Below are 26,839 nucleotides of genomic sequence, written 5' to 3' on the forward strand. Positions count from 1 at the left end.
CACTTATAATATGCCAAACACTGTGAAAAGTTTTTTATATGCACAAAAGGGAGTTGTTGTTTAATAAAGTATATTTAGATTTGCAAGATGAAATAGTTCTGGAGATCTATTTGACAATGATATAAATACACTTAACACTACTGAACTGTATACTGAAAAATCATTAAGATGTTAAATTTAACGTTATGTTTCTTACAGTTAAAAAAAGTACTTTCTAAGCATTTTCTATTTAATTCTCACAAGGACCATGCGGCATGTATTTTCACTGTCACCTCCATTTTACAGGTAAGAAAGCTGAGGACTGAGGATTGAGGAGGTTAAATACTGGACCCAAAAAGACAGATGCAGCTAACAAATGGTGAAGACATTTGAATCCCGGATTTCTAATTCTAAGGCTCATGCTTTTAACTTCTACACTATACTGCCACCATGAAAGAAGTCACAAGGGACGAGCCCCAGGGAGGGCAGTCTTGGTACTCCTGTGAAGCACGCTTGCTCTCCATTGCCCACTTCATCCCGTCTATAGTCCCTGCTGAGCCAGCCCAACCTGCCGCCCAGAGCCACAGAGCCGCTCTCACCCCATCTCGTGGTACAGTACAATGGCGCGGGGGCTGTCAAGGTTCTGCCACACCAGCACCTTCCGCATGGACCCATCCAGGTTGCCCACTTCAATCCGGTTGGTCCCCGTGTCTGTCCAGTATACTTTCCGGCCAATGGCATCCACTGCGAGCCCATCTGTGGTTTGCAGCCCTGCAGGAAGTCAAGAGAGCACACTGGCTCTTGCCTTAAAACAGATGGGATATTTCCCCAGCTCTGCAGCCAGACAGGTGGTCCCTGGGCTGGAAGCAAGGCCCACCTGTGGTGATGATGTCCTCATGCTGGGAGCCATCCAGATTGGCACGGCTGATCCTGTGCAGCGTGCTGTCTGACCAGTACACTTTTCCTGGAAAGGGAAGGCTTGGCTCAGCCTGGACTTTCACCTCCCCGAAAAGGACACCCACAGCTGACTCACGACCTGAGACTCCAGGGCACGTCCAAGCAGAGGGAATCAAGGGAAATGTGGAAATATCATAACAGGATAGCTCTTGGCAGAGATGAAGAGGAAGGCTCCAAACTCCATGCCCTTATAACCAAAGAGAAAGCACTGTAGAGACAGGGAAGGGGCTGTGCCAGAGGGAACAGGGAGCCCCCAGACTCTTAGCAGGAGGCCAAAGTGGTGGGAAAGCAAGGGCAGTGGTTGCTATAAGACAAGGACAGAGGGCCAGGGGAGAAGGGAGGGCCACAAAGACCTTCCTGGGGATCCACTCCAATGGCAATGGTGTTCTTCATGGTAATGTTGATTGGTACCACCACATCGGCAAAATACGGGATGTCCAAGGAGACCATGCGGACGTCTATCCTCCTGGCGAAGATGAGGAAACTGTTCATGCCTGCTCAGGTCAGGAGAGAAGGAAAAAGGACAGTCACCCTAGCCATGAAGAGGATTTGGAGTAAAGCAAACTGAAGCTCACGCCCTGTTTCCAGTTTCTAGTTGTGTGATCCTGGACAAATTATTTAAATTGTTTAAGCCTCAGTTTTATCATCTGTAAAATGAGGACAATAACAGGGTGGGTGCCTATATGAATAAAAGAGATCACATACAGAAAGCCCTTAGCCTTGGGTCTGATACGTAGTCATAAATGACAGCTCTTTATTAACATCACGGAAGTGAATCTCTCTGAGGGACCTTTTACCATGAAGTTTAAGAATCTTCATGTTAAGTGAAGGAGGGTTTTACGCATAACCTGGGAGGTACAATTCATAGCTCCTTTCTTACTCAAATTTCCTAGGAAGTTAGAGTTCAAATGCAGCCTACCATGTGCAGCCCCTAGGGAGAAACATCAACTTCCAACATCTGGGCAGCTATGTCCTGCTTCTGAGACCTTTCAGTTAAGGTTGTCACAAAGGTTGTACTGGTTGTGCATACTTACAAAGGTGCCATTTCCAAGGGAGATACTATTACATTGTAGGCATCATATGTTTTAATATTTATTATACCAATTTTGGGCAGATGGAGCTGAAGTTTGTTCAACTGAATCAGTATATTATGACAATTTCACAACAGATGAACGTAAATTGTTTAAGAGGGGAGCATCTTTTTCTAATATATGTGAAGACTCCATGAGAATTACTTGGACCCTGCTTCTAACCCTGTCTATCTGCTCCCCTGGACCTCTTCTTTTTCCTAAAAGTTTTGTCTATCTCCTAAGCCTCTAGAAGCACCAGGACTCACGCTTTCTCAGACCACACTGAAGTCCACGTGCAGGGGAGGAAGAGAGCAGCGGCCCCTCCCAGAGAGGCTCTGTCCAGGCCTGTGATGCTTAGACTTACCTGGTGAACAGGTCTTGCCATCAGGCATCAGGTTGATGCCTGTGGGACAGGTACAGCTGAAGCCACTTGGATTTGGGGACCGAAGACACAGGTGGCTGCAGCCGCCATTCTCCATAGCACATGGTGTGGACACTGGGTAGAGAGGAGGGGGTCAATGGCGAGGAGTACGGCAGAGGGAAGCTGAGGAGAAGCCAGTGTGGGCCAAGGGCTGCTCACCCGGGGGCCGCCGGCGGTGGAACACATGGATGTCCATGAGGTTTTCCAAATTCTCCTGCAGGGTCTCCCGGTCCAGCCCCGTTAGCCGGTCGGCACTCTGTATACTCTTGGTCTGCCAGTCAGTCCAATAGATGCGCTCGCCATAGAGGGTCAGTCCAAATGGGTGGGGCAGCTGGCTTCCAATCAGCACCTGCCAGGGCCCCAGCACTTGTGTCATCCCCCAGCAAGGTTTGATAGTATAGAGTAGTGGCCAAGTGCTCAGGTGAGGATGCAGAATGCAGCTCTGCCAGGACCACCTGCTGTGTGACCTTGAGCAAGAGCTGGTGATAAAATCTCTCAGAGCCTTGGTCTGCCAATCTGTGATATGATCATGACAGTGTCTGGCTCCAAGTGTTGTGTGATGACTGTAAAAGATCATGTATTATTTATATAACCTCACAGTATCTCTGCACAACTTACTTAGTAATTACAAAAGGGAAAATAGCAATTTTACAGTGGACACTATCTTAACCACACAATCAAATTTAGTATCACAATGATGGGACAAGCTGACATCTGTGGTTACTGATAAAACACAATGAGAACTCAGGACACAACTTCACTTAATGTAGTATTCCTGTTCCCAGTGCATAATCTGAATCTAATCACAAGGAAACATCAGACAAATTGAGGGACATTCTACAAAATAACTGGCATTTACTCTTTAAAAATACAAAGATCAAGAAAGACATAGAAAGGTCGAGGAAATGTTCCAGATTAGAGATTAAAGAGACATAATTACTAAAAACATTTGTGATCTGGGATTGGATCCTGGTCTAAAAAAGAAAAAAGAAAATAAAAAAGCTGTAAAGGACATTACTGGGGCAATTGGTGGTGAAATTGAATATGGACTGTGGATTAGATAGTTAATATTATATCAATGTTAAATTTCCTGATTTTGATCATTGCATCATTGCACTGTGATTATATAAGACAATATTCTTGTTCTTAGGGAATATGCACTGGAATATTTTGGGTTCAAGGGCAAGATGTCTCTAATTTAATCTCAGATGGTTCAGAAAAATAATACGTGTGTATATGTGTGTGTTTGTGTGCGTGTGTGTGTGTGTGTGTGTCTACAGAGGGAAAGAGAGAGGAAATGAGAATGGTATAACAAAGTGTCAAAATGTTAGTTATTGGTTCTTTTGACTACTCTTAAAACTTTTCTGTAAGTTTGACAAATAAACAATAAAAACAGAGAGAGAGAAGTCGTGGGACCAGGATGCTGCTGGTGATCAATGTGAGTTGTGATGATTATTAGGAAAGCAGTTATGCCCACAATCCATATGATCCCTAGTGTCCTTTCATCACCAAGCAGCAGGGCCCCTGGGCTCTAAAGGGCAGTCACAGTCTCAGAGAAACTGCATACATCCCATACTTGGTCAGCCTTAGGTCCCCCTAGCACCTGTCACCTGCCAGCCGGGAAGTGTTGCCCTGGAGGCTGTCAGGGCTGTGGGAGGATGCCTTAGCGCCACTCTTACCTTCCTCTTGCTGCCATCCAGTCCAGCAAATTCAATCGTCTTCATGCCAGCATCAGCCCAGTATAGCCGCTGGGACCCGTAGTCAATGGCTAATCCATTAGGCCAAGTCAGATTAGAAGAGATGATGACCTGGCGGCCTGAGGCATCCATGCCAGCTCTTTCAATCTTGGGGCTTGCACCCCAGTCCGTCCAATACATGTACCTGGGCACAGGCAAGGGATGTCTTACAACCCTTCCAGTTAATACTCAGTGGGGATTCAGGGTTCTAGGGTTTAACAGTTTTTGCTTGTGGTGGCTACCCCAGCCTCTTGTCTCAGTTCCCAGCCTCCTAAAAGTCTGATATTTTATATCACTATCAGAAAGTATCCCAGGGTCTTAAATGCTTCCTTGATTGGATGGGCTAAATAATTATGGTACATCAACAACAGAAATCGATATAACTATCAAGGAGAACAAAATAGATCTATATAAAAAAAATAGAAAGATATCCAAGATATACAACCAAGTGAAAAAACCAAGTTACAGAACAATATGCCATTGCTATAAAACCAAAACCACCACCACCACTACATATATATAAACACAGAGAAGAAAATCTGGAAAAAAATACCATAAACTATTAACAACGGTTCCTGTTGGAGAGTGAGATTATAGGGAATCTTCACTTTCTACAAACTTAATTGTTTCTTAAACAATGAATACTTTTGCAATAGACAAAAAAAAGAAAAGAAAAGAAAGAAACAAAGAAACGAAAGAAAGAAACGAAAGAAAGAAAGGAAAGAAAGAAAGAAAGAAAGAAAGAAAGAAAGAAAGAAAGAAAGAAAGAAAGAAAGGAAGAAAGAAAGGAAGAAAGAAAGGAAGAAAGAAAGGAAGAAAGAAAGAAATGTAAAGGTTTCCTGTCCACGAAGGAGACAGAGTTGTCACGATGCTCTGTGGTTTTTATAGCTTCCCTTGCTTCCTTGGTGCACCCATGAGATCTAACCACTCTCTCTAAACTCCAGATTCTCCACTAGTACTCAGATCTGGGGGTGGGGTGGAGCTTGTTCCAAAGGGGCAGGAGCTCACCCGCCCATGGGTTCCACCACGATGTCCCGGGGACGATCAAGGTTCTCCCAAATGAGTACTGTCCTCATACTGCCATCCGTGTTGGCCACTTCAATCCGGTCTGTCCCTACCAAGAAGCAGGGGGCAAAGATATTAACTCTAGTCTTGGTCATTCACCCTCTTACCTTCCATATCCAGCACAGAGCTTGGCATGCTATAGACGCTCAAGAAATACTTTGTAATAAATGCACAAAGGATATTTAGTGAATTAAATTTCGATCAGTTCCATTTCTTGGAAGAGCAAGATCTCCTCAATCCAAGCAACCCACTCTGTCCTATAATTTAAGGCAATGTTTCTCAAACTTTATTGTGCATAAGAACCAAAAGTGCTTGTGAAAATACAGATTCCCAAACCTAACCCCCAAAGATTCTGATTCAGCAGGTGTCCTGGGAGGCCCAGGAACCTGCATTTCTAACAAGTTCCCAGGTGATTCTGATGATGCTGGTTCAGGGACCACACTTTGAGTAGCTCTGGTTTAAGGCACTCCACTTGCCTCCCATACTTAGATGGCTAATAGAAAATGCGTCTTTTACCAAGACAGTGATGGAAGGAAAACCACAGGGCATAGATTCCTTATTTGAAATGCCTCAAAACATTCTCAAGCATCAGCTGCATAACAGAAGTAGCTGCCATTTGAATGGCAAATGCCAAACCCTCAGATGTGAGCTTCTAGCTTCAGCTCTGCAGCAGCCCGACCACCCCTGACCTACCAAGGATTCCAGGTCAAGACAGAAATGGTCTGGGAGGGGCACTGGGCCCCTTCTACCTGAGGCCAGGGTTTTAAATAAGAGGAATCCTAAGAAGCCAGGGTATTGCTGCCCTCTGCATACCTGCATCTGTCCAGTATAGCTTGTTGGTGACCCAATCAATGGCCAGGCCTGCCGGGCTCTCCAAACTGGTATCCACTACCACCTAGGCAGGAAGCAAAGCTGTATCACCAACTCGACTTGCATCCCAGCTCTGGGGCCCGAACTCCACCAATTTGCAGGTTGGCAAAGGTATGGGAAGCCCTTACCCAGGAGAGGGTGGATTCTACCCCTCAATCCCTGCCCTCCCCAAGGGCCTAGGCCCATGTTAGGCCCTACCTCCTGTCCTGTTCCATCCCACTTGGCCCTGCTGATGGTGTCAGTGCTGACATCTGTCCAGTACACGTGGTCATCCCTGGAGTCCCAGTCAAGGGCCACAGCACTGCGCACGTCAGCCAGTGGGATGACATCGTCGGACAGGTCCTCTGTGTCGAAGCTGATCCGACGGATGTCCATCCTTCGGGCAAAAAGCAGGAACTTGTCAAGACCTGATCAAAGGCCGAAAGGGGTCTTCTTTTAATGCTCTAAATCCAATAACAGTGACAGACACAGGCGCTCCCCTGTGTGACATCTGGTTCAATCACACTTCCTGGGATCTGGTGCCCTTTGTCCCCTACTCTTCACATCTGGGGCCCCCTTCGAGCATCGGGCAGCCCGTGCTGGCAGAATCAGACTCTAGGATCCAATGTAAGGGCCCAGAAGTGCATCATGTTTAAGTGTCTGTCAGCTTCATCTCAACTTCTCTCTCCTCTTTATTCAGTCTCCGGTGTACTGGCTAGATCACCGTCAGCCTCCACTCTACCTCTCTGTCTGCAGTGTCTGCTTCAGGACCTCTGCTCTGTTCTGCCATCTAGATCCCTTCCTCTTGCTCTTCTCTTCCCAGCTTCAGCCAATAATGACCACTGGTGAGCACTTCCTCCTTGCCAGGCACTGAGCTTGGTGCTTTTCTTGCTTTGTCTCCTTTACCCTCCCAACAGCCCTTTGTGGTTCATGCTATTCTTATTCTCATTTTCTAGATAAGCAATCCTGAGGCTAATGGAGGCCAACTAAGTGGCCCGGCATCCCATGGCTACAAAGCCGGAGCAGGGACTTGAAATCAGGTCTGACTCCAGAGACGAAGCTCTGCCCACAGCCCTACACAGCTTTCTCCCAGCTGGCTGCTCTTCACCCCCTGCCCCTCTCCTGGTCTGTCTGAATATTTCCCAGTATACTTTTCTGCCTGGAAAGGCACTTCCTGCCTAACTTTACCATCTGCTTTTAAGCTCTGGGAAGCCTTTAAGAATATAGGAAGAGCTGGGCACAAAAGAATGCAAGGAAATGTGGTTCTCAATCAATGTGTGTTGAATGACTATTGTCCCTGTTCCTCTGAATGGTTTCCCTAATTTCAAGATCTCAAGAGAGATCTGATTTTAACCAGAGATAAGAGGGTCTGTGGGCACACAGCAGTAAGTGAGAAGAGCTACGATGTGTGAAGAATTCCTCTGACCACTTACAGGTCATGCCATCCATCTGGATCACTTCTCTCTGGACTATTAGGAAAAATCACCTGTGCCTCTAAGCTAGACAGGGCCACTAAGCTAGACAAGGTCACACTCTCGAGGCAATACCTTTGTAGGGGCTCAAAGGAAGCCAAAGTAGCAGATCAGGAAATTCCATTATCTTTCACCCACCAGCCACTTATTTATCCAGGGCCCATGTGTACACAGCATCATCAGAAGTCCTAACCTCAGCTCTCTGGTTTAGGGGCTGAGAGAAAGTCTTTAACAGGGTGAGGCTAAAGGTAAACAGCTAGGGATCCATTCCTCTGCTTTCTAGAGGGGCCTGGAACCCTCTTGCTGCCTATAGACAAAGCATCCTTCCTGGTGAAATGATACACAAGCCTGATTGTGGGAGTTCATACTTGGCTGGGTGGTGTCACTGAGCCTTCAGGGACTACAGCTGGGCCCTCAGCCCTAGGCTTTGGCATTGGAGCCCTCAGCCTCTTATGTTCTTCCTCTCCAGGGGCTACCTGAGGAGCCTGGCTCCTCCCCACGACAGGCAATCCCCTGAGCTCCTATCCCTTGTTCCTTCCACCCACCCTCACAAGGCACGTCCATTGAGGCAGTTGTCCTAGACCCACTTACTTTGGGCACAGGCGTGGCTGCTGATCTTGCGGAAGCCAGTGGGGCAGGCACAGGTGTAGTTCTGTCCACTGGGCAGGCACAGGTGGGTGCAGCCTCCATTGTTGTCCCCACAGCGGTTTTTCCCTGCTCAAAAGCCCAAAGCAAGAGGGTCAGTTAAGGCCAAAGATTGGCAGAAGCTGTCCCAAGGCTAGTTAGTAGGCATTTAGTTAGGGTATGTGATCCCTGAAGGCAGGAACTATGTCTTATTAATTTTCATATCTGCCCCATCTGTGGGCAGAGTGAATACCTGACACACAGGAAATGTTTGCATGAATTAGGTGGGGACAGGGAAGCTCAACGAGTCTTCCCTAAGTCTCAATGTTGTACCACCCTAAATGTCCAGCAGAGGGAGGAATGAGCCCACGTCACCGCCAACCTCAAATTTCTTGGCCAGAAACAATGGCAACTGCGACAGGTGCAAGGAAGGTTCTCAGAAGCACTGGAGGCTCACCAGGTGAGCAGCTTTTTACCTGCAGGCTGGCGCTGCGGGTGCAAGGTGTGGATGTCCATGGGGAAGTGCAGTTTGTTTCGAATGATCTCCTGGTTCTTGCCAGTAAATTTGTTAGCACTGTTGATGCTCTTGGTGTGCCAGTCTGTCCAGTATAGGCTGTCTTCAAACACCGTGATGGCAAAGGGATGCGGGAGGCCTGAGGAGAGTCCAGGGGAACCTTAGTCTAGACATGGCCTGTCTGGTCCTTGGGCCCAGGCCCAGCAACTGTCCAAATCTCATCCTCTGCCAAGGTGACTGGGGGCTGGGACAGGGGCAGGAGAATGAGAGGTAAAGGAGAGTGAAGGAAGGGACTCACCCTGGCTAATGACAGCCTTGCGGTGACTCCCGTCTAGATTGGCCCTCTCGATGACGTGGTGCTTAGCGTCCACCCAGTACATGCGACGCCCGGCATAATCAATGGTGAGGCCGTTGGGCCAGAAGAGATGGGTATCGGCGATGATGCGGCGTCCAGAGCCATCCATGCTGGAGGCCTCGATGCGGGGGGTGTTGCCCCAGTCTGTCCAGTAAATGGTACTGGGAAGAGAGAAAAGGACATTGAGAGAGAGGTAGACAGTAGAGGGTGGGTAAGTACCCAGGGTGGTAATCAGGCAGGGGCTTTTATTGATTTAACCCAACTTGTAGGAGATACATTCTGTTTGGTCTAGAGAGTGTTTTTTTAATGTTTGAATTTAAATGTCTCTAGACAGGGCATATCTGTCTTTGGCTTTGGGAGTGCAGCGATGAACAAAACAAAAAATTCCTGACCCTGTGGAACTGACAATATACTAGTGTAATACTACTTAGGACAAGCACTTTCTTCTTTGTTACAGTATCTAACACTGCTTTTTGTAATTTTTCACACACACACACACAGTTTCTAAAACAGCTGACCTACAACTGTAGGATCTTAGAGGACACCTCCCCTTCTCAATTGACTGCATTTAATTTTTAAAAGTTAGAGGCTAAGAACTTCCATTTCAGGAAATCTTTCTCTTAATACTAGAACTTATTCTTAACTTTTATTAATTAGCTCAACCCTATGAACTAATAAAAATACTAAACACCTACAACTTATCTAATGTGTATTATGCCATTTAAAATGCATCATCTCATTTAATCTTCACACAGTTATGAGGTAGGTATATTTTTCATCACCAGTTTAGAAATGAATAGAATGAAGGCAGAGAGAGATTAACTAGCCCAAGGCCACACAGCCAGTTACTGGAGCTGTACATCCAGGTGTGTCAGGGTACAGAGCCCAGGCTGTTAATATCACACTGTGAGGATGCCCCTGCCCCAGTGAAGTCTGGCCTGGATGGTCTGGGGACTGTCCCTAGAGGTTGTAAGAGGAATTTGGGAGACTGAGTCACAACTCACTCACCCCTCCATGGGGTGCAAGGCAATGGCCCTGGGCTTCTCCAGGTTCTGCCACAGCAGCACCTTCCGGTGGGCCCCATCCAGGTTGGCCACCTCAATTCTTGATGTCCCTGAGTCTGTCCAGTAGAGTTTGTCATGGACCCAATCCACAGCCAGGCCCCCTGGTGGAAAGAGGCCATAGACAAGCATTAGGAGTTCAGCCCTGGCTCCTCTGTCCCACAGTAATGAGGGCAGCTCTTACACGAAGCAGTTTCTTGGCCAGCCACTGTTCTAATCATTATACACTAACTCTAATCATCACAACAACCGTGTGAGCAAGGTTCTATAATCCCCATGAAGACAAAGAAACTGAGGCACGGAGAAGTCAAGTAACTGTCCAAGGTCATGCATTTCCTCCTCTCAGCCATTTATATTCCACTTCCTAAATTCTGGCTCCCTGACCCACACCAGGGTCCGTGACTACAGTGGCCTAGAGGTTTGCAAATTGTGGCTTAGGATCCTGCAGGTGCACATCAGAAGTTCCACAAGCATTTGAGTCAAACGCGCTCAATATCAAACTCTAACTACTTCACCTGCTTATAGAATGGCCTGAAATTACAAAGTGAGCTCTTGCTTTTCTAGTCTGCAAACATCTGGATATATTTATCTGGGTTGATCAGAATATCCCTCATAATAAGCCATCAAAACAAAATTCAGAATTAAACTGGATGCAGGCTGATAGAGAATTGTAACTACCATCCATAAATCTCTGATTTCAAATGGTTACATTCATCAAAATGGTCTCATTAGTCCATTGACTGAGCTCAATAAGAAGTAAATGTTACAAATCTGAACCTATAAAATATAGACTAACAAATGTTTTCTGTATTAGAGTTCCATGCAAGATTTCACTGGGAGAAGAAGATGTTCTGCTGCCGAGGGTGTGTGGCCACTGGCCTGTTCCTTCAAGGATTGGTTTGCATGTGGTGTGGCTCTACCCCTTCCCCTGAGCCCTCATCCCTACCTGGGCTCTCGAGCCCTGTAGACACAACCTCCTCCACATTGCTCCCATTGAGGTTAGCACGGAGGATCCGGTCCAGGGTGACATCTGACCAGAAGACGAGCTCGCGCCGGTGGTGGAAATCAAGGGCGATGGCATTCTCCAGGTTGTTGAGCAGCAGTGTGTACTCGGAGCGGTGCGGCAGCACCTGCCGGATGTCGATGCGATTGGCGAACAGTAGCACAGGCTCCGGCCCTGGGACGTGGCATAGAAATGGGGCCCCCACTGGGCTCCAGAGCTGCCCCCAGCAACCATCAGCATGCACCCCCAGCTCCCAGGGGCCCCATGCCCCCTAGTGCATGTCCCAAGCTGTCAGCACCAGTACTAAAAGAGTGGGAGCCTGCAAAGTATACACCTGACTCCAGCAAGGTTTTCCTTGGGTCCCAGAACGCAACTCACAGCTCCAATTTACTGAGACGGAAACATCTCTCTGTCTCTCAGCAAATTCCCGAGCGCTGGAGCACCTGGCTGTCTCCATGCTCAGCTCTCCGCCCACCCAGCCAAATGCCAACATCCCTTACCCAGAGCCTTGCAGCTGCGCCGGTCAGGCCTGAGTTCGTAGCCTGCTTCGCACCAGCACTGGAAAGCGCCCTCGCTGTTGGTGCAGCCCTGGCTGCAGTACCCCTCCTCAGCACATTCATTCACATCTGTGAGGACGGAGAACTGTCAGGCGATCTCTGTCCTGCCACCCTCCCATTCCAACCCCCAAGCCAACTGGCTGCTTTCTTGTCCACATACCCATCTAATGTCCAGACCCAGTGGGAAGGTCATATAACAAGTGGTTAAGGGCTTCGAGGTCATGCAGCTGGAATCCCAATTTTGCTACTCACTGGCTCTGTGGCCTTCAGTAAGTGACTAACCTCTCTGAGCTTCCATTCCCTCATCTTTGAAATGGGAGGGACAATAATCCCCACCTCTTAGGGCTACTGTAATATTGAAATGAGGTCAAGCCCATTAAATGCCTGACCCCTGGGGAACACAGCTACCTGGCCCTGCTCCTAATCAGGACCCAGCTCACCCTGGCACATGCGCCCGTCCTCGGTGAGCCGGTAGCCGGTGTGGCAGGTACACTGCACTGCCCCCCGCACCATCTGGCACTTCTGGGCGCAGCCACCGTTGTTAACATTGCAGTTCTCCTCACCCGTCCGGGGCCCTGTGCCAGCCAAGCCAGAGACGGGAGTTGAGCCCAGAATCCTCCCCCAGACAGCCAACTTGGCATTCCACCTGGACCACGAAGAATAGCTCCCAAGGCTGCAAGAGTCCCTGGGGAGGATTCTCTTTGAAGCATATGGGATGGGACTCAGCTGCAAACCACGGGCCGGGCGTGCCCACGGGGGACACTCACGGCAGTTCTGTTGTGGGCTTTCATCGCTGTTGTCCCCACAGTCGTTGACCCCATTACACAGCTTCCTCTGCCCAATGCAGCGCCCGTTCCAACACAGGAACTGGTCGGAGGCACATTGGGGGCTTCCTAGAGAGGGAGGGACGGTGGGAGGTGGGGACAGAGGGAGAGTCAGGTCACGGCAGGGCAAGGCTTGGGTCACCAAAGTATGGGAGACTGTCATTTTCTAGGGTGAGCGGGAGACAGATGGGACTCAAGGTGGGAGGGTTGGGGTCCAAGGCAGGAAACAGCTCAGACAGGGCCGGCTGGATGTCTGCATGTGGACACCACAGCAGGATGGTGAGGGGTGTGGGACAGAATGAGAGAGTGTATCCGTGTGTCGGGCACCAGTGTGGCTAGGGGAGAGGGCCTAGGTGCTGTCAGCCAGAGAGCAGTCCTTGCTCACTAGGCTAGAACGACAGGCACTGGCTGTGTGTGACTAGAATGTGAGAGGCCATTGACGCTCTCAGCTCTGATATTGTGTTCCAGGCCATGGGGCTGCAGGTCAGCAGATACACCCGGTTTTGACACTGGTAACTGAGAAGAGCAGGAAAAATCCAGACCACGGGCAAGTTCTGTCTAAAGCATCACCTTGGCCCAACTGGAAAGGTAGCAATAACAGCCTCTTTTCACCCCTGCCTCCAACCCAACTATGGGTTAAGGGGCCTGGAGTACCCCTGGGAGACTCTACCTGTGTTCTCACAGTTCTCTTCATCGCTGTTGTCCGCACAGTCGTCCTCGCCATCACAGCGCCAGGACAGGCGGACGCAGCGGCCTGACCGACAGCGGAACTGTTCCGCAGTGCACATCGAGGTGGCTGAGCAAAAAGCAAAGGTCTAGTATAAGGCTGGCCCCACTGCAGCCTGAGGTGCCACCCTGCCACCCTGCCACCCCAAACCGTACTTTATGCCAGAGCCCATGCCACGCTTCTTGACACCATTGTCACAGTTGGTCAGCATGGCATTTCTGTGGGAATCAGAAAAAGGTGTCCTTTTCTAAAGACAATTTACTGCCATCTGCTGGAAAACTGCCATGATAAATATATAAATCTACATAATTAGAGAATATATGTCTGTTGTGGGACTGGCATCCTCTGGACACGGCACCTCTGTGAGGTGCCCAACCTACACGACTGTACACGGTGGTCCTGTCCTAACTGTCTTCAAGCTTCATTGGTGGTGGTTTTCCCCTACTTTCAGCCAAGACCTTTGGCACCGTCCCCCACTCACTGCAATTGCGTTCATCAGATTGGTCATCACAGTCTGCATCACCATCACAGCGCCAGCCTGCATTGATGCACAGGCCGCTGTCACACATGAACTCCCCAGAGCGACAGGGCTGGTGGGAGGCTGGGGAAACAACATAGGCTTCTGTCTCTAACCAGTCCATGCACGCAGTGTCCCACAGCAGACCAGAGACACAGCCCCAGCACCCAGGCTCCTCCATCTTTGCCCAACAGGGGCCAGGGAATCCAGAAGCTCCTCCCCTGAGCTCCTGCCCCAGCTGGCACCTGTGCCTTGCCATCCCAGGTACTCCTCCCAGCCTGGCCTCCCCTCCTCCACCCAGCAGGCCAGAGCACTCACAGCAGTCAGACTCGTCTGACCAGTCTCCGCAGTCATCATCGCCATCACAGTGGTAGATATCGAGGATGCAGCGGCCGTAGGCACACTGGAATTCCTCCAGGTTGCAGGGGGGAGCTGGCACTGCTGAGGCTGGAAGGAGGGCAGGGGCAGGGAGGGGCATACACTCAGTCCTGGACAGAGGAGAGGGGCTCTGACTCCTCAAAGGGCAAGATGATCAGGCAAGGAAAATAGGATTCATTTGGGATGGCCCTCACAGACTCCCATATTCTGGTGAACCAGAGGGAGCCCTCCTTTCCCATCTTGGGAACCTGTTCCCACTTGGCTCAGCCTAGGAGGAGCTGCTTCTTAAGAATCCACCCTCCTTGCCCACTGTCCATGCACTCTTTGGCCTGGCCCTCAGCCCATGGGACAGAGCCCTCTGCTCCATCCCAGCCCAACAGCCTGAGTTCTGGGGCAACTCACGACAGCTCTCCTCATCAGAGCCATCTTTGCAGTCAGTGTCACCATCGCAGTACCAGTGCTCAGCAATGCAGCTTCCGTCACTGCAGCGGAATTCCTTGTCCGAGCACTTGCGCGTGTCTGTGGGGAGGCAATGGGACAGCCATCCTGCAGGAGCCCCACAGGCAACCCTCCTGCAATCCTTCCTGACTCCCACCCTCACTGCCCCCCAGGGGTCTGACCCAGGCCCTGCGGGACACCACAGATTCGGCGCAGACTCCCCTCGGGAAAGCCAAGGCCCTGGAGAGACTGGGCCTCGGACTCCTGTTCTGTGGTTCCTGAGGGGTCTGGCCACGCTGCCCCTCTGGCTCTCCCCCAGCTGCTCCGGACCCCTGGCAGTTCACGGTTTGTACAGCGCGAGAGCCACTGATGCTCTTCCCCCCCAGGGCCACTTCATCCACCAGCCACCCTGCCTGCCTCCCCGGAGCATTGCTCACCACACTGCTCATCGCTGTTGTCACCACAGTCGTTGTCACCATCACAGTGCCACAGGTTGCGGATGCAGTAGCCGTTCTGGCAGGGGAACTCGTCCTCCTCACACTCCCGAGGGGCTGTGGGCACAGAGCAGGGCCATGGGGCCAGTGCCTGGAAGCCCAGCGGAAGGCCTCACAGAGAAGAGCAGTCAAGCAGCTCCTCTGCTTCCCGGGCGACCCAAGGGAGGGGCTACCTTCCAGGGGCTTATCTGACTGGGAGAGATGGAAGGACAGGACAAAGCGCCAAAGACCCAAGGGCTGAGGCATCATCCTTTCCCAACAGAGCCTGATGGAACCTTCCCGGCCCCGCCAGCACTCACGACAGTCTTGCTCATCTGAGTCATCCTCACAGTCATTGTCTCCATCACAAACCCAGGAGCGGCGGATGCACTTGCCATTGTCACAGTGAAAGTCAAGAGGGGAGCAGGTGGGCAGCACTGAGTCCAGGAAAAGAAGGGAAACCAGTATCAGTCTTATATACTCACTCAAGCAGGCTCAACCGGGCCAGATATCCTTTCCTCACACTTGTTCCATGTCTCCCATCTGAATTACAGTCCTTCCGCACAGACTCCTGCGCCTGCCCCCCACCGGCTGATCGAGAACCAAGCAGAGACAGCAGGTAAGAAGCGAGAGGATTCTTAGGGAGTGGTGGTCAGGGGTTCCCAGGGCAGAAGAACCCAAGCAACTCAACATCACTAAGAAAGCAGTTAAAGAAAACATGAAAAGAGCAATTAGCGTATTCCCCCCCAACCCTTTTCCTATATTAAATGATGACTGACACATCTGGGCTCAATTGCCAGTTCTAGGACACATTACTTACCATACTGAGCAAATCAGTTACGCTCTCTGAGCCACAGGTTCTTCGACTGTACAATGGGAATAATTATAATTGACTCAGAGAGGTCTTTTAAGATAATGCCTGTGGAAGTGCTACATGAAAGTGAGCCATTTACCGTCATCACAATTAGCTAAGCTGGTTAGGGTTAATAAGGTCCAAGTTGTAGCTTCATTCTCATAGGACTAATTAGCCTCCCTCAGATGTAGGTGCTGCAGGTTGGAGGCTGCACCCCTGAACCCAGACAACTGGCTCAGGAGTGATATTAGTGTATATCCAAGACAGGTCACCCTAGCCCGTGGTGCATACTTGCGTTACTATACTTGGGGGATAAGGAAGACTTAACAAGACTATAAGACTTCTTACAAAGTTTATGTTATTTAAAAAGGTGTGATCACACAGAATACCAGTATAAGAAACACAGACATCCTCTGCATCCACGTGTACTATGCACTTTAAAAATGTACAAATATGCACTGAAAATACACTTACTCACGTATATAGAGAGACATCTATCTAATTAGAGACTGCCTGTAGTTTCAAGGGTGTTTTCTTCTGTACTTTTTTCAAAGTTTATTTTATTGGCTACACATGTATGGAAATGAAGGACATACAGGAAGGTTGAAGCCATATGTATTGTGAAGAAATCACCCATCTGTCAATATCTGTCACCCGTGCAAGAGTCTGAGTCTGACATAGCTGATGCACAGAACACTCCATCACATTTGTCCTTGCTCCCTCACCCCCAGGTCCCTCTTCTACCACTTCCCACTGCCCCCGTGGGGAGGCTCTTACTACATCCGTCCTCGTCGCTGTGGTCCCCGCAGTCGTTGTCTCCATCACATTGCCACTGGGCGGGGATGCAGGTACACTCGCCAAGGGCACTCACTGCACATGTGAAGTGGCTTCGACCGCAAGCACACTCAGGGCTGCTGGCTAGGCCTGGGCAGACAGAAGAGGAACCAGTGAGGGTTCAGCTCCCACCCAACCAAAGCCCATTCCAGTGGGGCAAGGCAAAGGAACTAAGTCTAGGGGAACTGCCACCCAGGGAGCCACAGGGATGCCGTAGGGAGACATGGATGATACAATCATGCCTTCCTCCTCCTCTAAGGCAGAAATGGTATAGAAGATACACTCTGACTTTGTGCTCACAAACAGTCCAGGTATACCTTCTATGACAGGGTTTCTTTTGCACATACCCACAAAGGCCCAGAGACAAAGATGCCACCTGGAGAGCTGGTGGTCTTGAGGAAAGGGAGCCGGGGACAGGAGGGGTGATGCAGAAAGGCTTCCATATTCTTCTCTTCAAACCTAGGTTGAGTTATGGCTGCCTTTGCCTCTATCCAGGACCAGGCCCTTGGACACTGGCCAAGGAGGGCAAGAAATAAGAGTGAAATTAAAATGCTGGAGCCCCTTTAGGGATAAGAAATAACAGAGGGGAGCAGGAAGCAGCAGGAACTTGCTTTTAAGGAGGGTGACCAGGAGGAGTGGGATGGGGGGTTGGAGGGGGACCAGGCTGCCTCGGGGCAGACTGAGTGGGACCAGTCAGGGCCTTCCTGTCTATGGGACTGGCCACAGCCTGGAGGAAGGATGGCAGAAGCAGCCCCTCCCCCAGCCTCAGCAGCACGCAGCTGGGCTTCCCTATTGAGTATCCAGCTATCTGCCTGGCCAAGTCCCATGACCGGCTGCTGTGCCCCCTCTCCAGCGTGCCCAGCAGGATGCCCTGGGATGGCGTGTGAATGGCTCGGTGCCCCTGCTCTAGCCTCAGCTGGAACAAAGAGTTCTGCCAGGGTCACTCTTCCCCCCTCCCAGCATTCATCTGACCAGCTGGGCTGCTGCAGCTGGGAAAGAAGGGGGCCACCTCTCCCTTGCTCATCTCCCCCCTTGCTTTCTTCTCCCTTTCCTCCCTTCAGCTGGGCCCTGCCCTCAGGCTAGGCTGGAACAGGGAAGGAGTCTGCTCCCAAATTGCCACCCCACTTCCTTTCCTATTCACTGGACCCAGCTTCTCTCTCGGCTCACCTCTTGACGTACATCCTCACCTCATTACGTTATTCGAGCCAGCTTAGGGCCCAGAATGAAGGGTGTACTGCTATTCCCACCAAAAGTAAGGGGAGAGCCCTAGACACCTCCGTTTCTATTTCAATCCCAGTGCTAAGTGTAAGACTAAAGCAAGTGTTCCTAACCTGCAGATGGATGGATGGATGGCCAGCTTTGGGATCTGTGAACCCCTGAAACTACCTGCCTGCAAAACGTACATTTCTGGAGTGAAGGACCACAGCTTTCACCCCATCATCAACTGAGGACTTGCCTTCCCTCTCCACGTGCAAAGAGAGTCAGCTGCCCTAGAAAAGACGCAGGATTTGCTGCAGAAGCCACAGGGTTGCATCTGAGAGGTGCAGCATCTCTATAGCTCACAGGAAGGCCCTACTCCAAGCCCAAAGCACCTGTCTCTCCAGGTCTCTCTGCAAGTACAGAACAGAGGATTCTTCCCAGGGAAGCACTGATGACCCAGATGCCTCAGCCCCAGTCTCATCCTCTTGGGCCTGTTCTGAGAGCACTGAGAAGGGATGGGGGCTTTTTTCACTCCATCCCTGGGCACCAGAGCCTGAGGAAATTGTGACTTGTGACTGGCTCATCATTGTTATAGGCACTAATTTGGGGAACTCTTGCTGGGATGGAAGAGCAACTAAGTATTCCAGAGGACCCCATGCCATGGGGCTCCCCAACACATTGATCCCTTGCACGGAGGCGGGGTGGTAAAGAGGAAGACTAAGGCTAAGGGTGCTTCTCAATGAGGCATGATTTTTCTCTGGTGGGGGGGAGCATTTGGCAATGGGTGATGACATTTTTTGTTGTGACTAGTAGAACTGCTGTCATCTAGAGGATAAAGGCCACGGATGCTGCTAAATATCCTACAATGTACAGGACAGGTACCCACAACAAAGAAGTCATTAGCCTAAAATGCCAGTGGAGGTTGAGAAGCACAGCTAGGCACGCACAGCAGGGAGGGGGGCTGTACCAATGCGGAGTTCAGGGTAAGAGGTGAGGTGGGGGAGAAGGGAAGAGGAGGAAGCACTGGACCTGGAGCAGAGAGCTGGGTCTCACTGACCAGCTGGGCCACCTTGTACAAGTCCCATAGTTCCCTAAGCATGTTTCCTCATGTGTAAAAAAGCCACAAGGATTGGACATGGAGATAAAAGTGGAAAAGGCTAATCTCATGCCTTGGCACGCCAAAGATGTTTCATAAATGCAGGATGAGAGTGTGGGGGAATGAGGATTTGGGGGCTGGCTTTTTCCAAAAGGCCTTGATTTAAATAACCTGAGTACCAGGATTGGGAGAGCAAGACCAGCAGCATCTCGAGGCTGCATGCAAGTAGAAAAGAATCCAGAATGTAAAGAGGAACCTTCAGGATTTCTTTTTAGGCACCCCCACCCCCAACGCCTTTGGTTGAGTGATAGCAGAAGTCCTGAGTTCCCCTGCAGACTTCGGGAACAAAGCATTCCATCCGGTGGACATCAAGTTAGTTGCTGAAAAGTCACGACTTCCTGCATGTCAGAGCCACATCTAAACGTCAGCATGTGAAGGTCAGGCAGCCAGCAGCAGGCAAACTCTTGGCTTCGGTGTTCATACAGTAAATAGACACATTATACTCCAACACCCAGCTCTTCTGGACAACAGCTGCCCCTCTGGGATCCGAGGAGGTGGAATTCTGCCTTTTCACTCCAGTCCTGGCTGCGATCATAAAGGACAGCTTTTAACCCTTTTTAACTAAAAGAATGGTGAGTGAAGAAAGGAAACAAATGACTGCGGGTGGCAAAACGCGGTCTTCATTTTAAGAAGTATTCAGCTAGAACACTCAGCTGTGCTTCTGGCCATGGAAGCTATGTGTCAGCCACACTGTAAGCTCCCTTGGCCTCAAAGGGCGTGGGCCCTTCAATCTAATGCAACTCAACAAGGAAAAGATCTCTTCCTAAAGTGTTCCCTATCTTTGATCATCAAGTTATCCAGCTTTTGGGAGACACGTTAATGTGTTCATAGGTTAACCAAAATCTCAGCCATCTTACCACTTTCTCACTGTTTTCTTTAGAAGGAAAGCAAGGAAATGTCCATCTGGTATACCAGACACAGTGTAACATGTGAGAGAACATAGATTCTGAAGTCAAAGAGGCTGGGGTTCAAGTCCACTAACTCTACAACTTTGAGCAAGTTACTTAATACCTCTGAGTCTTAGTTTCCTCATCCATAAAATGGGAATAACAATAGTCCTACAGCAAACAGTTTTGTAAAGATTTAACTAAATAATCTATACAGAGTGCTGAGCACATGGCTGGCACACAGCAAAAGCTTCATAACAATACATCATCATTTACTGAGTACTTACCAGGTTCCCTCCAAATACTTTTCTAAGTGCTTTTCATATACTACCTCCCCTCCTGGGAGGTGGCACTGTTATTATTATCAACACTTCACAGTTGAGGACACTGAGACACACGGAGGTAAAGTCCATTGATGGGTAACACAGGTACTAAGGGTTGAAGCCAGCATTCACACTCAGGCAGGTCAATCCCAGATCCTCTGCTCTTAATCACTTCATCAGAGTGCCTCGCAATAAGTGGTATTGTTATTATGAGCATTTCCAAAACCTTGAGATCAAAAAAGGGTTTTTATAATACTGAGACTTTTGGGTCTTTCTCCTTTATTCTTGATTAGCAAATACACAGTGAATTTATGGATCTCAAGCAGTGACCTCTCCTGGCTACTGCCAAGGCTAAGGACCAATGTCACTTGTCCTAAGGTGAGGTGAAGCAGGGACAGCATAGAGCCCTAGTCCTCTGAACCAGTGCCTCCGTATTGTATTGGTCCAGAAAAGAACAGGGCTTCAGACAATAAATGATTCCATTTTGCAGTTTCTTTTGACAGTTTGCAAGCTACTTTTGCATACACACTTGCATTCTCATTTTTAAATTTAATTTAATCAATTTTATTATTTTGGGGGGTGTAATTAGGTTTATTTATTTATTTTAATGGAGGTATCGGTGATTGAACCCAGGACCTCGTGCATGCTAAGCACGCACTCTACCACTAGCTATACCTTCTCCCCCAACACTTGCATTCTCATTTAATCATTACAGTAGTACTCATTTAATACATAAGATCACCTGCTCTGGCCAAGGTCATAGGGTATGAAGGAGAGCCTGGCAGCCCCATTCTGACCCTTAGACCGATATTCTTCTTTTAATATGATCTCAGAATCTGGACTTTCAATAATGCTTCCCAGATGAAACTGATGCACACTCAAATTAGAGAGACTTTTCCCCACCACTTCATAGAATGATCAGCTCAAGGGAGACCATACCTGTCACTTGGAGACCCAAGGTGTACAGAGACTATACGCAGCTTTTTCAAGCTGAACCAGAAATGAGAAGGCTGAAGGAGTGTCCTGTGAGTGTTGGGATATGATGGCTACCTTAGTGTGGAAGAGATCACAATGGGAAAGGGAGGAATCATCACTCATAGAGGTGAAGAATGTTCTTCTTATGCCAAAGCTCTCTTCTCTCCTCCTATCAACTGGCAGCAACGGTGAGGACATAAACCTTATTTAATGAGGATAAGTTCTTTGAAATGACCCTAAACTAAGCCCAGGCCAATCAAAGAACTATTCCACTGATTTCAGCTCCTTGGGTGGCCTACTCAGTAAGCATCTCTCACTGAAAGGGATGCCCTTGCAGCAACACAAAACTAACACAACTGAAAGGGGTGGCAGCAGGGAGCCACATGGAAATCGATCTAGCTTCACCTGAGAGATATCTGGCATTTGGAGAGACCTGGGGGCCAATATAGCCACTGTCTGCAAGGACAGAGCTTACAGAGAAAACATCAGAACCAATATCACACAAGGCAAACAGTTGGCAGTAGAAGGTGGCCAGGCTGTTTCCTGATGCTTCCCCACCTGGACCCATGAGGCCTCAGCTGAACTGAAAGTCCCTTTTCTGTGTCCCAGAGGCCATATGTATCTCCTCTTATGGTAGCATTTAGTCCACTGTGGGACCATCATTCACTTACTAGACCATAAGCCTCTTGGTGGTTGGAATTGTAGGGTATAGAGCTTTGTGTTTTTATTCACAGTGCATAGTCCAATGCTTGGTATGTCGTGATGATCAACATAAGTTTGTAAAATAAGTGAATGAATGACATATGCCTTTAGAACCTTGTGAGGGTTGGAGTCACAGGAAAAGAGAAGACCAGAACAGGAGAAATAAAAGTGGTTATTTCCTACCTAACCTATACTAAAGAAAACAGGAATCTCCTTTTTAAGGTGGCTTCCTAGTCCTATTCAGGTTAAGTTCACTCCTTTCTCCAACAAGAATTCCTTTCGCTGGCTGTATTATCAGGCTGTGATACTGACACACCATGACTTTCCTTATGTCTGTCCCTAGATCCCCAGAGGCCAGCCTTACCTTACATCTGATAAAGTCCTTTCCTAGTGAGACCTCTCAAAAGTGACACCATGAAACACCTAATTACTGGCCCCAGCAGGTTCAGTCCCCTCTTGCCACACTTAAATACAGAAAAGAAGTTCTCAACAGTCAGCTCCCAAAGTTATGAGGCAGAAGAGCACAGTGTCAAGAACATGGGAACAAAACTAAGGTAAGTCCTGGCCGTCTGACCTGGGCATGTTACTTAATCTCTTTATACCTTAGTTTTTCATCTGGAAAATTGGGAGACCCCACCTCACACAGTTGTTATGAGAACTGAATTAGTTAATTTCATAAAAACCCCTTGGCATAATGCCTAGCATATACTAAGCTCTCAATAAATGACAATGTCTAACTATTATTGTTACAGAATTTGACTCACCCAGACTGTCTACTAGCCACCCCATGAGTAAGCCCTAATTGCTCAGGGCTTGAGATGTCTAAAAACCCTACTGTGTGCCAAGCTCAGTGCTGCTCCCATGGATTAAGCTGGAGGCATGAGCGACAATGGGAAGAAGGGGGGGAGAGTCCTGTGGCAAGAGTCGTGCTTCACTGCCCTTCTCTGGAAGAGCCTGAAGCACATAGTATCCTTTATCCTCACCTAATTTATCATCAACCAATTCCTAGGAGGCAAGTAAAGAAAAGAGCATTTAGAACCTAATTTACAGAGCAATTCAGAAACTGATTGGTTTCTTTTTTTTGTTAAATGGGGTTAATAACAGTACCTATTTCATAGGGCCACTGGGAGGTTTAAATGAAATGATAAATATAAAGTACACAGTAAGCAGCTATTATTTTTGTTGTTGTTTTTATTAACCCCATCATCTTCAACAGTGTCCTCTCTCTCAACCCAGTAATGTAGCTATGTCTCCACATATGTCCTCAAGGTTTTACTTACCCGGCCTAGGAACTCAGTCAACAGATCTTACAAATCCAACAGGGCTTGAATGTGGCTGTGCTCTCTGAGGGGCTGCTCAAAATACTGCTTTCCTCTCCCCCTACATCTCAAAACACAAGGCGCACAGAGTAACACATGGCTTCAGGGAGCAACAAACCACACCTCCGTTCTGGGAGCTTTTTTAAGCCTCCCTCCATCAAAAAGCACCTGAAAGGTAATTCTTTATGTATTGGGATTCCCTGAGAAGATGAAGACTGAAAACAGAAAGGAGAGGTCAAAGTAAGATAAGATGTAGATAGTCCCAACCAAGACCTTCTGGTATAGCTTCAATTTAAACCATTCTGTTCTAAAAGGTAGTGTGGGTTCGAGGGTTATCAGCTTACGCTCTGGGTTCAAATCCTAGGTCAGTTACTCACTAGCTGTGTGACAGCAAATGGCCCGAGTCTTAGTTTTCCATCTGCAGGACATGAATCTAAGAGAATTTACCTCATAAGGATACAGTGAGGAGTAAACGTGATAGAACACATTAACACTCACCACAGTGCCAGCAGTACAGCAAAAGATTAAAAAATGTTAACTGCCCCAGAAGTACATTTGTACTTTTTAGACCACATGTCCCTGCTTGTGGTACAAAAATGGTCACCAGAGATCATTCCCAGAAGGGCAGAAATTCTCATTTGGGGGGGTGATACATTTTTGAACCATTAGCTTTTATTGCTTATCTGAACTTGTGGTTGAAATTTCTCATTTAAACTGCCAGGTGAGTGTGGCAGGGAGTGGAAAGAGGAGGGAACACCCCTTTCATATTTGCTTGGCTTATGGATATTATAACCTGGCACCTATATTTGGTTTCCAGAAGGCTGTAGTCAACCCAACAGAGAAACTACCTCTTGTCCTCATCCATGCCCAAAAGGTGGTGGCAGTGGATTCCCAAGGCTGGGGCCAACAAAGGAAACTTTTGGAGAAGTTTCTCCACCCTGCGGAGTGAGGAGAGATCAGTGGAGGCCCTTCCAGTCTCAAAGCTTTATTTCACGGGCTAATCAGGTGACTCTCTCAATACCCTACCCTGTACCTGCCTGGCTCTACACCCAGATTGTGGGGGGAGCTGTCCTCTCCTCTCAACAGGCACTGCCTGGAGCCAAGGGCTTCCCAGTCCCAGAAAACCTCCGGTGATAAATTATGCAGCAGCACCTTTGTGCTGCCGGCCTCTCAGCCAGATGGGAGGTTTGCTCCCAGTCTTTTGTTTCCGGCTTTGCTCACAACTTGGATCCTCCCGGCTCTGCACAGAGGTGAGGGGGTAGTTCCCGTAGGCCTGTCAGGGCTTGCAGCAAGTCTCGGCAAGGCTCTCCCCAGCTGGGTCGCAGGCAGCGCCCTTCCCCTCCTCATTCCAACCTGAATGAGCAGGGGAGCAGGGCGGTGGGGAAGCTTGCAGGCAATCCACTCAGCTGTGAGCTAGGATGGGAATGCCTACGTGCCGTGAAAGAATGAAGTTTGCTTAGAAGGATGTAAGAGGTGCCCAAGGGCACCGAAGATGTTTGCTTCTTGCTAAATCAGAAATGCAGAACAGAAAATGGAGTCAAACAACTGCCAGGAAAGCTAGAGAATCAGCTTTTTTTAACGGCTGCTCTTGGTTACAGTCAACTTTCTGCAGACCCCAAAAACATTGCATCACTGGCACCAATTTAAGTGGAAGAAACAAAGAGACAACGGGGTCAAACTTGGGGGTGGAGGAGTGGGGCAGGAGTGGGGGTGGGGGGCCTTGAGACCCAAATCAATTATCCCTACATGCTGACAGGATTCCTGATTGAAGACAGTAGTCGTGAAGGAAGGCGACTCCACAACAGCCCAACCCCCAAATTGGGGCAATTACTACCTTATGAGCTCTAGGGCCTGACTCCTTTCCCAGGCCAGTGGGAGGGAGAGCTTGGAATTCTAAACGGTTCCAGCTCCAAGAGACCTCAGGCAGCACCTCTCACCCCGGGTCACAGCAACCTTTGGGTAAGATGCCTGGCTGCATCCCTGACCACAGGGCTTTTAACTGGGAAGCTCTCAGAGGAAAGCCCCACCTCCCAGGCCCTCTCCCAGGAAAGCCAAGGCAGAGTGGGCCCCCTAGACTCGTGAAATAGCTTAATAGACCTCTTTTTCGAAGTGTGGACAGGAGGGAACTATGCTTAGGTTTCATTAAGTTTCCAAGGAGGGGGGGGTGAAGAAAGGGCAAGACCTTCAAAAAAGAAAGCCAAAAACTAGCTGATATGAAGGAAGGGCTAAGCCTCTATTTCAGCACATGACATTGTAGTATAATTATTTGTTTGCCTGGCTCCCATAGTCCAAAGGCGAGAACCATCTCTAATCCACTTCTGAAGCATGCTAACAAAGAAGTAACATTTATCCCAGCCTATAGTCACACAGCAGTTGTCAGGCTCTGATTGAATGGTTTGAACGTACTATTATTTCCTATAATTTTTACAATATCCTCCTGTGATAATTTATTACTACTCCACCCCTCCCCCCACTTACAGAGAAGAACACTGAAGTTCCGGGAGATTAAATATTTTGTACAGGGTCAGCATAAAGGGCTGAAGCCGAGATTCAAACCCAGGCCTGCCTGTACTTCCTGATCACCGAGCTATGCATGTGGTGATTAGATTAGTGCTTGACAAATGTGTGTTTGCGGAATGAATGAACAAATGAATGGGTGCAGATACCAGTTTAGGGACTGCTCCTGAGTGTGCTGGGGAGAAAGAACCTGACCCTGTTAGCTCTAAGCTGGAAGGAGCGTGGCCAGCACAGGCATTCAGCGGTTATTTATAGGGCCAAACCCTGGCTCTGCCAGCCAACCATTAGGCATAAAGTCTTTCCTGGGACGTTGAATCCCACCAGGCTGAGAAGGGGAGACGGGCTTCTGATGCTGAAGATGAGATGCTAATCCAGACACAGTCTGGGGCCCAGATGCCCCATGTCCAGGCAACTGTGACAAAACTCGTGGCTAAACTGCGTCAAGGAATGTAGAGACTGTGGCTGGAGCAGACAAACAGACCTAGTCGGCCAAAGGCATGGAAATGTCTCGTAATTATGAGATGTGCCCAATCATAAAAAAGACAAGACTACTTCTTAAAGCAGTCTCTGAAATTCTGTTCCTATTTAGGAAGCTCCTAGGATTGATCTTCTCTTCAAAGGAGAAGCAACACAGCCAATCTGTCCCATTTTCCTTCTTCTTGGGGATCCTGATTAGCAGTCAAGCAGTAGAAAGAGTGAGGAAGACCTGTAAAACCCTGTCCTCTGTGATGTCTTGTGTTCTCTGCTGGCCCAGAAGATGGACATACCCAACGTGCTCTGTATCAGACACAGCCATACTCAGCTTCCTTGCACCTGTCATTCTTAATACCATGTGCCAGTCCCAAAGATGTTATATGATATTCAACAGGGGACAGAAGAGGAAATCCAAAATCAGTGACAAGCCAAGCATCTTTCACAAGTCCAGTAAGATCAGGGACAAGGTCAACCAAGCACCATGGCAACACCAGATGCAAAGGAAACCAGTCTCAGCTCCCCTCTTTTGCAGTCTTCCTCAGAAACAACCCTCTATCTATCAAAGCACTCTTGGACAGA

General features: G+C 48.8%; 1 protein-coding gene across 1 annotated transcript in view; it reads right to left on the reverse strand.

Annotated features, from left to right (window-relative positions):
* Positions 1 to 26,839, reverse strand: part of LRP4 (LDL receptor related protein 4) — a 45,578-nt gene that overhangs the window by 16,023 nt on the left and 2,716 nt on the right. The window contains exons 2-25 of the mRNA XM_031690620.2: positions 16,651 to 16,797; positions 15,341 to 15,457; positions 14,985 to 15,098; positions 14,512 to 14,628; positions 14,050 to 14,178; positions 13,696 to 13,815; positions 13,158 to 13,283; positions 12,431 to 12,556; positions 12,104 to 12,238; positions 11,607 to 11,732; positions 11,050 to 11,280; positions 10,051 to 10,207; positions 8,986 to 9,203; positions 8,650 to 8,826; positions 8,141 to 8,263; positions 6,297 to 6,505; positions 6,042 to 6,123; positions 5,172 to 5,277; positions 4,107 to 4,308; positions 2,587 to 2,776; positions 2,371 to 2,502; positions 1,290 to 1,430; positions 857 to 943; positions 579 to 750 (exon numbers count right to left, since the gene is read on the reverse strand). Coding sequence (XP_031546480.2) covers positions 579 to 750; positions 857 to 943; positions 1,290 to 1,430; positions 2,371 to 2,502; positions 2,587 to 2,776; positions 4,107 to 4,308; positions 5,172 to 5,277; positions 6,042 to 6,123; positions 6,297 to 6,505; positions 8,141 to 8,263; positions 8,650 to 8,826; positions 8,986 to 9,203; positions 10,051 to 10,207; positions 11,050 to 11,280; positions 11,607 to 11,732; positions 12,104 to 12,238; positions 12,431 to 12,556; positions 13,158 to 13,283; positions 13,696 to 13,815; positions 14,050 to 14,178; positions 14,512 to 14,628; positions 14,985 to 15,098; positions 15,341 to 15,457; positions 16,651 to 16,797 — 3,484 coding nt within the window. The remainder of the gene's footprint in view (positions 1 to 578; positions 751 to 856; positions 944 to 1,289; positions 1,431 to 2,370; positions 2,503 to 2,586; positions 2,777 to 4,106; positions 4,309 to 5,171; positions 5,278 to 6,041; positions 6,124 to 6,296; positions 6,506 to 8,140; positions 8,264 to 8,649; positions 8,827 to 8,985; positions 9,204 to 10,050; positions 10,208 to 11,049; positions 11,281 to 11,606; positions 11,733 to 12,103; positions 12,239 to 12,430; positions 12,557 to 13,157; positions 13,284 to 13,695; positions 13,816 to 14,049; positions 14,179 to 14,511; positions 14,629 to 14,984; positions 15,099 to 15,340; positions 15,458 to 16,650; positions 16,798 to 26,839) is intronic.

This window comes from Vicugna pacos, chromosome 10 (assembly GCF_048564905.1).
Source record: "Vicugna pacos chromosome 10, VicPac4, whole genome shotgun sequence".
Taxonomy (NCBI): domain Eukaryota; kingdom Metazoa; phylum Chordata; class Mammalia; order Artiodactyla; family Camelidae; genus Vicugna; species Vicugna pacos.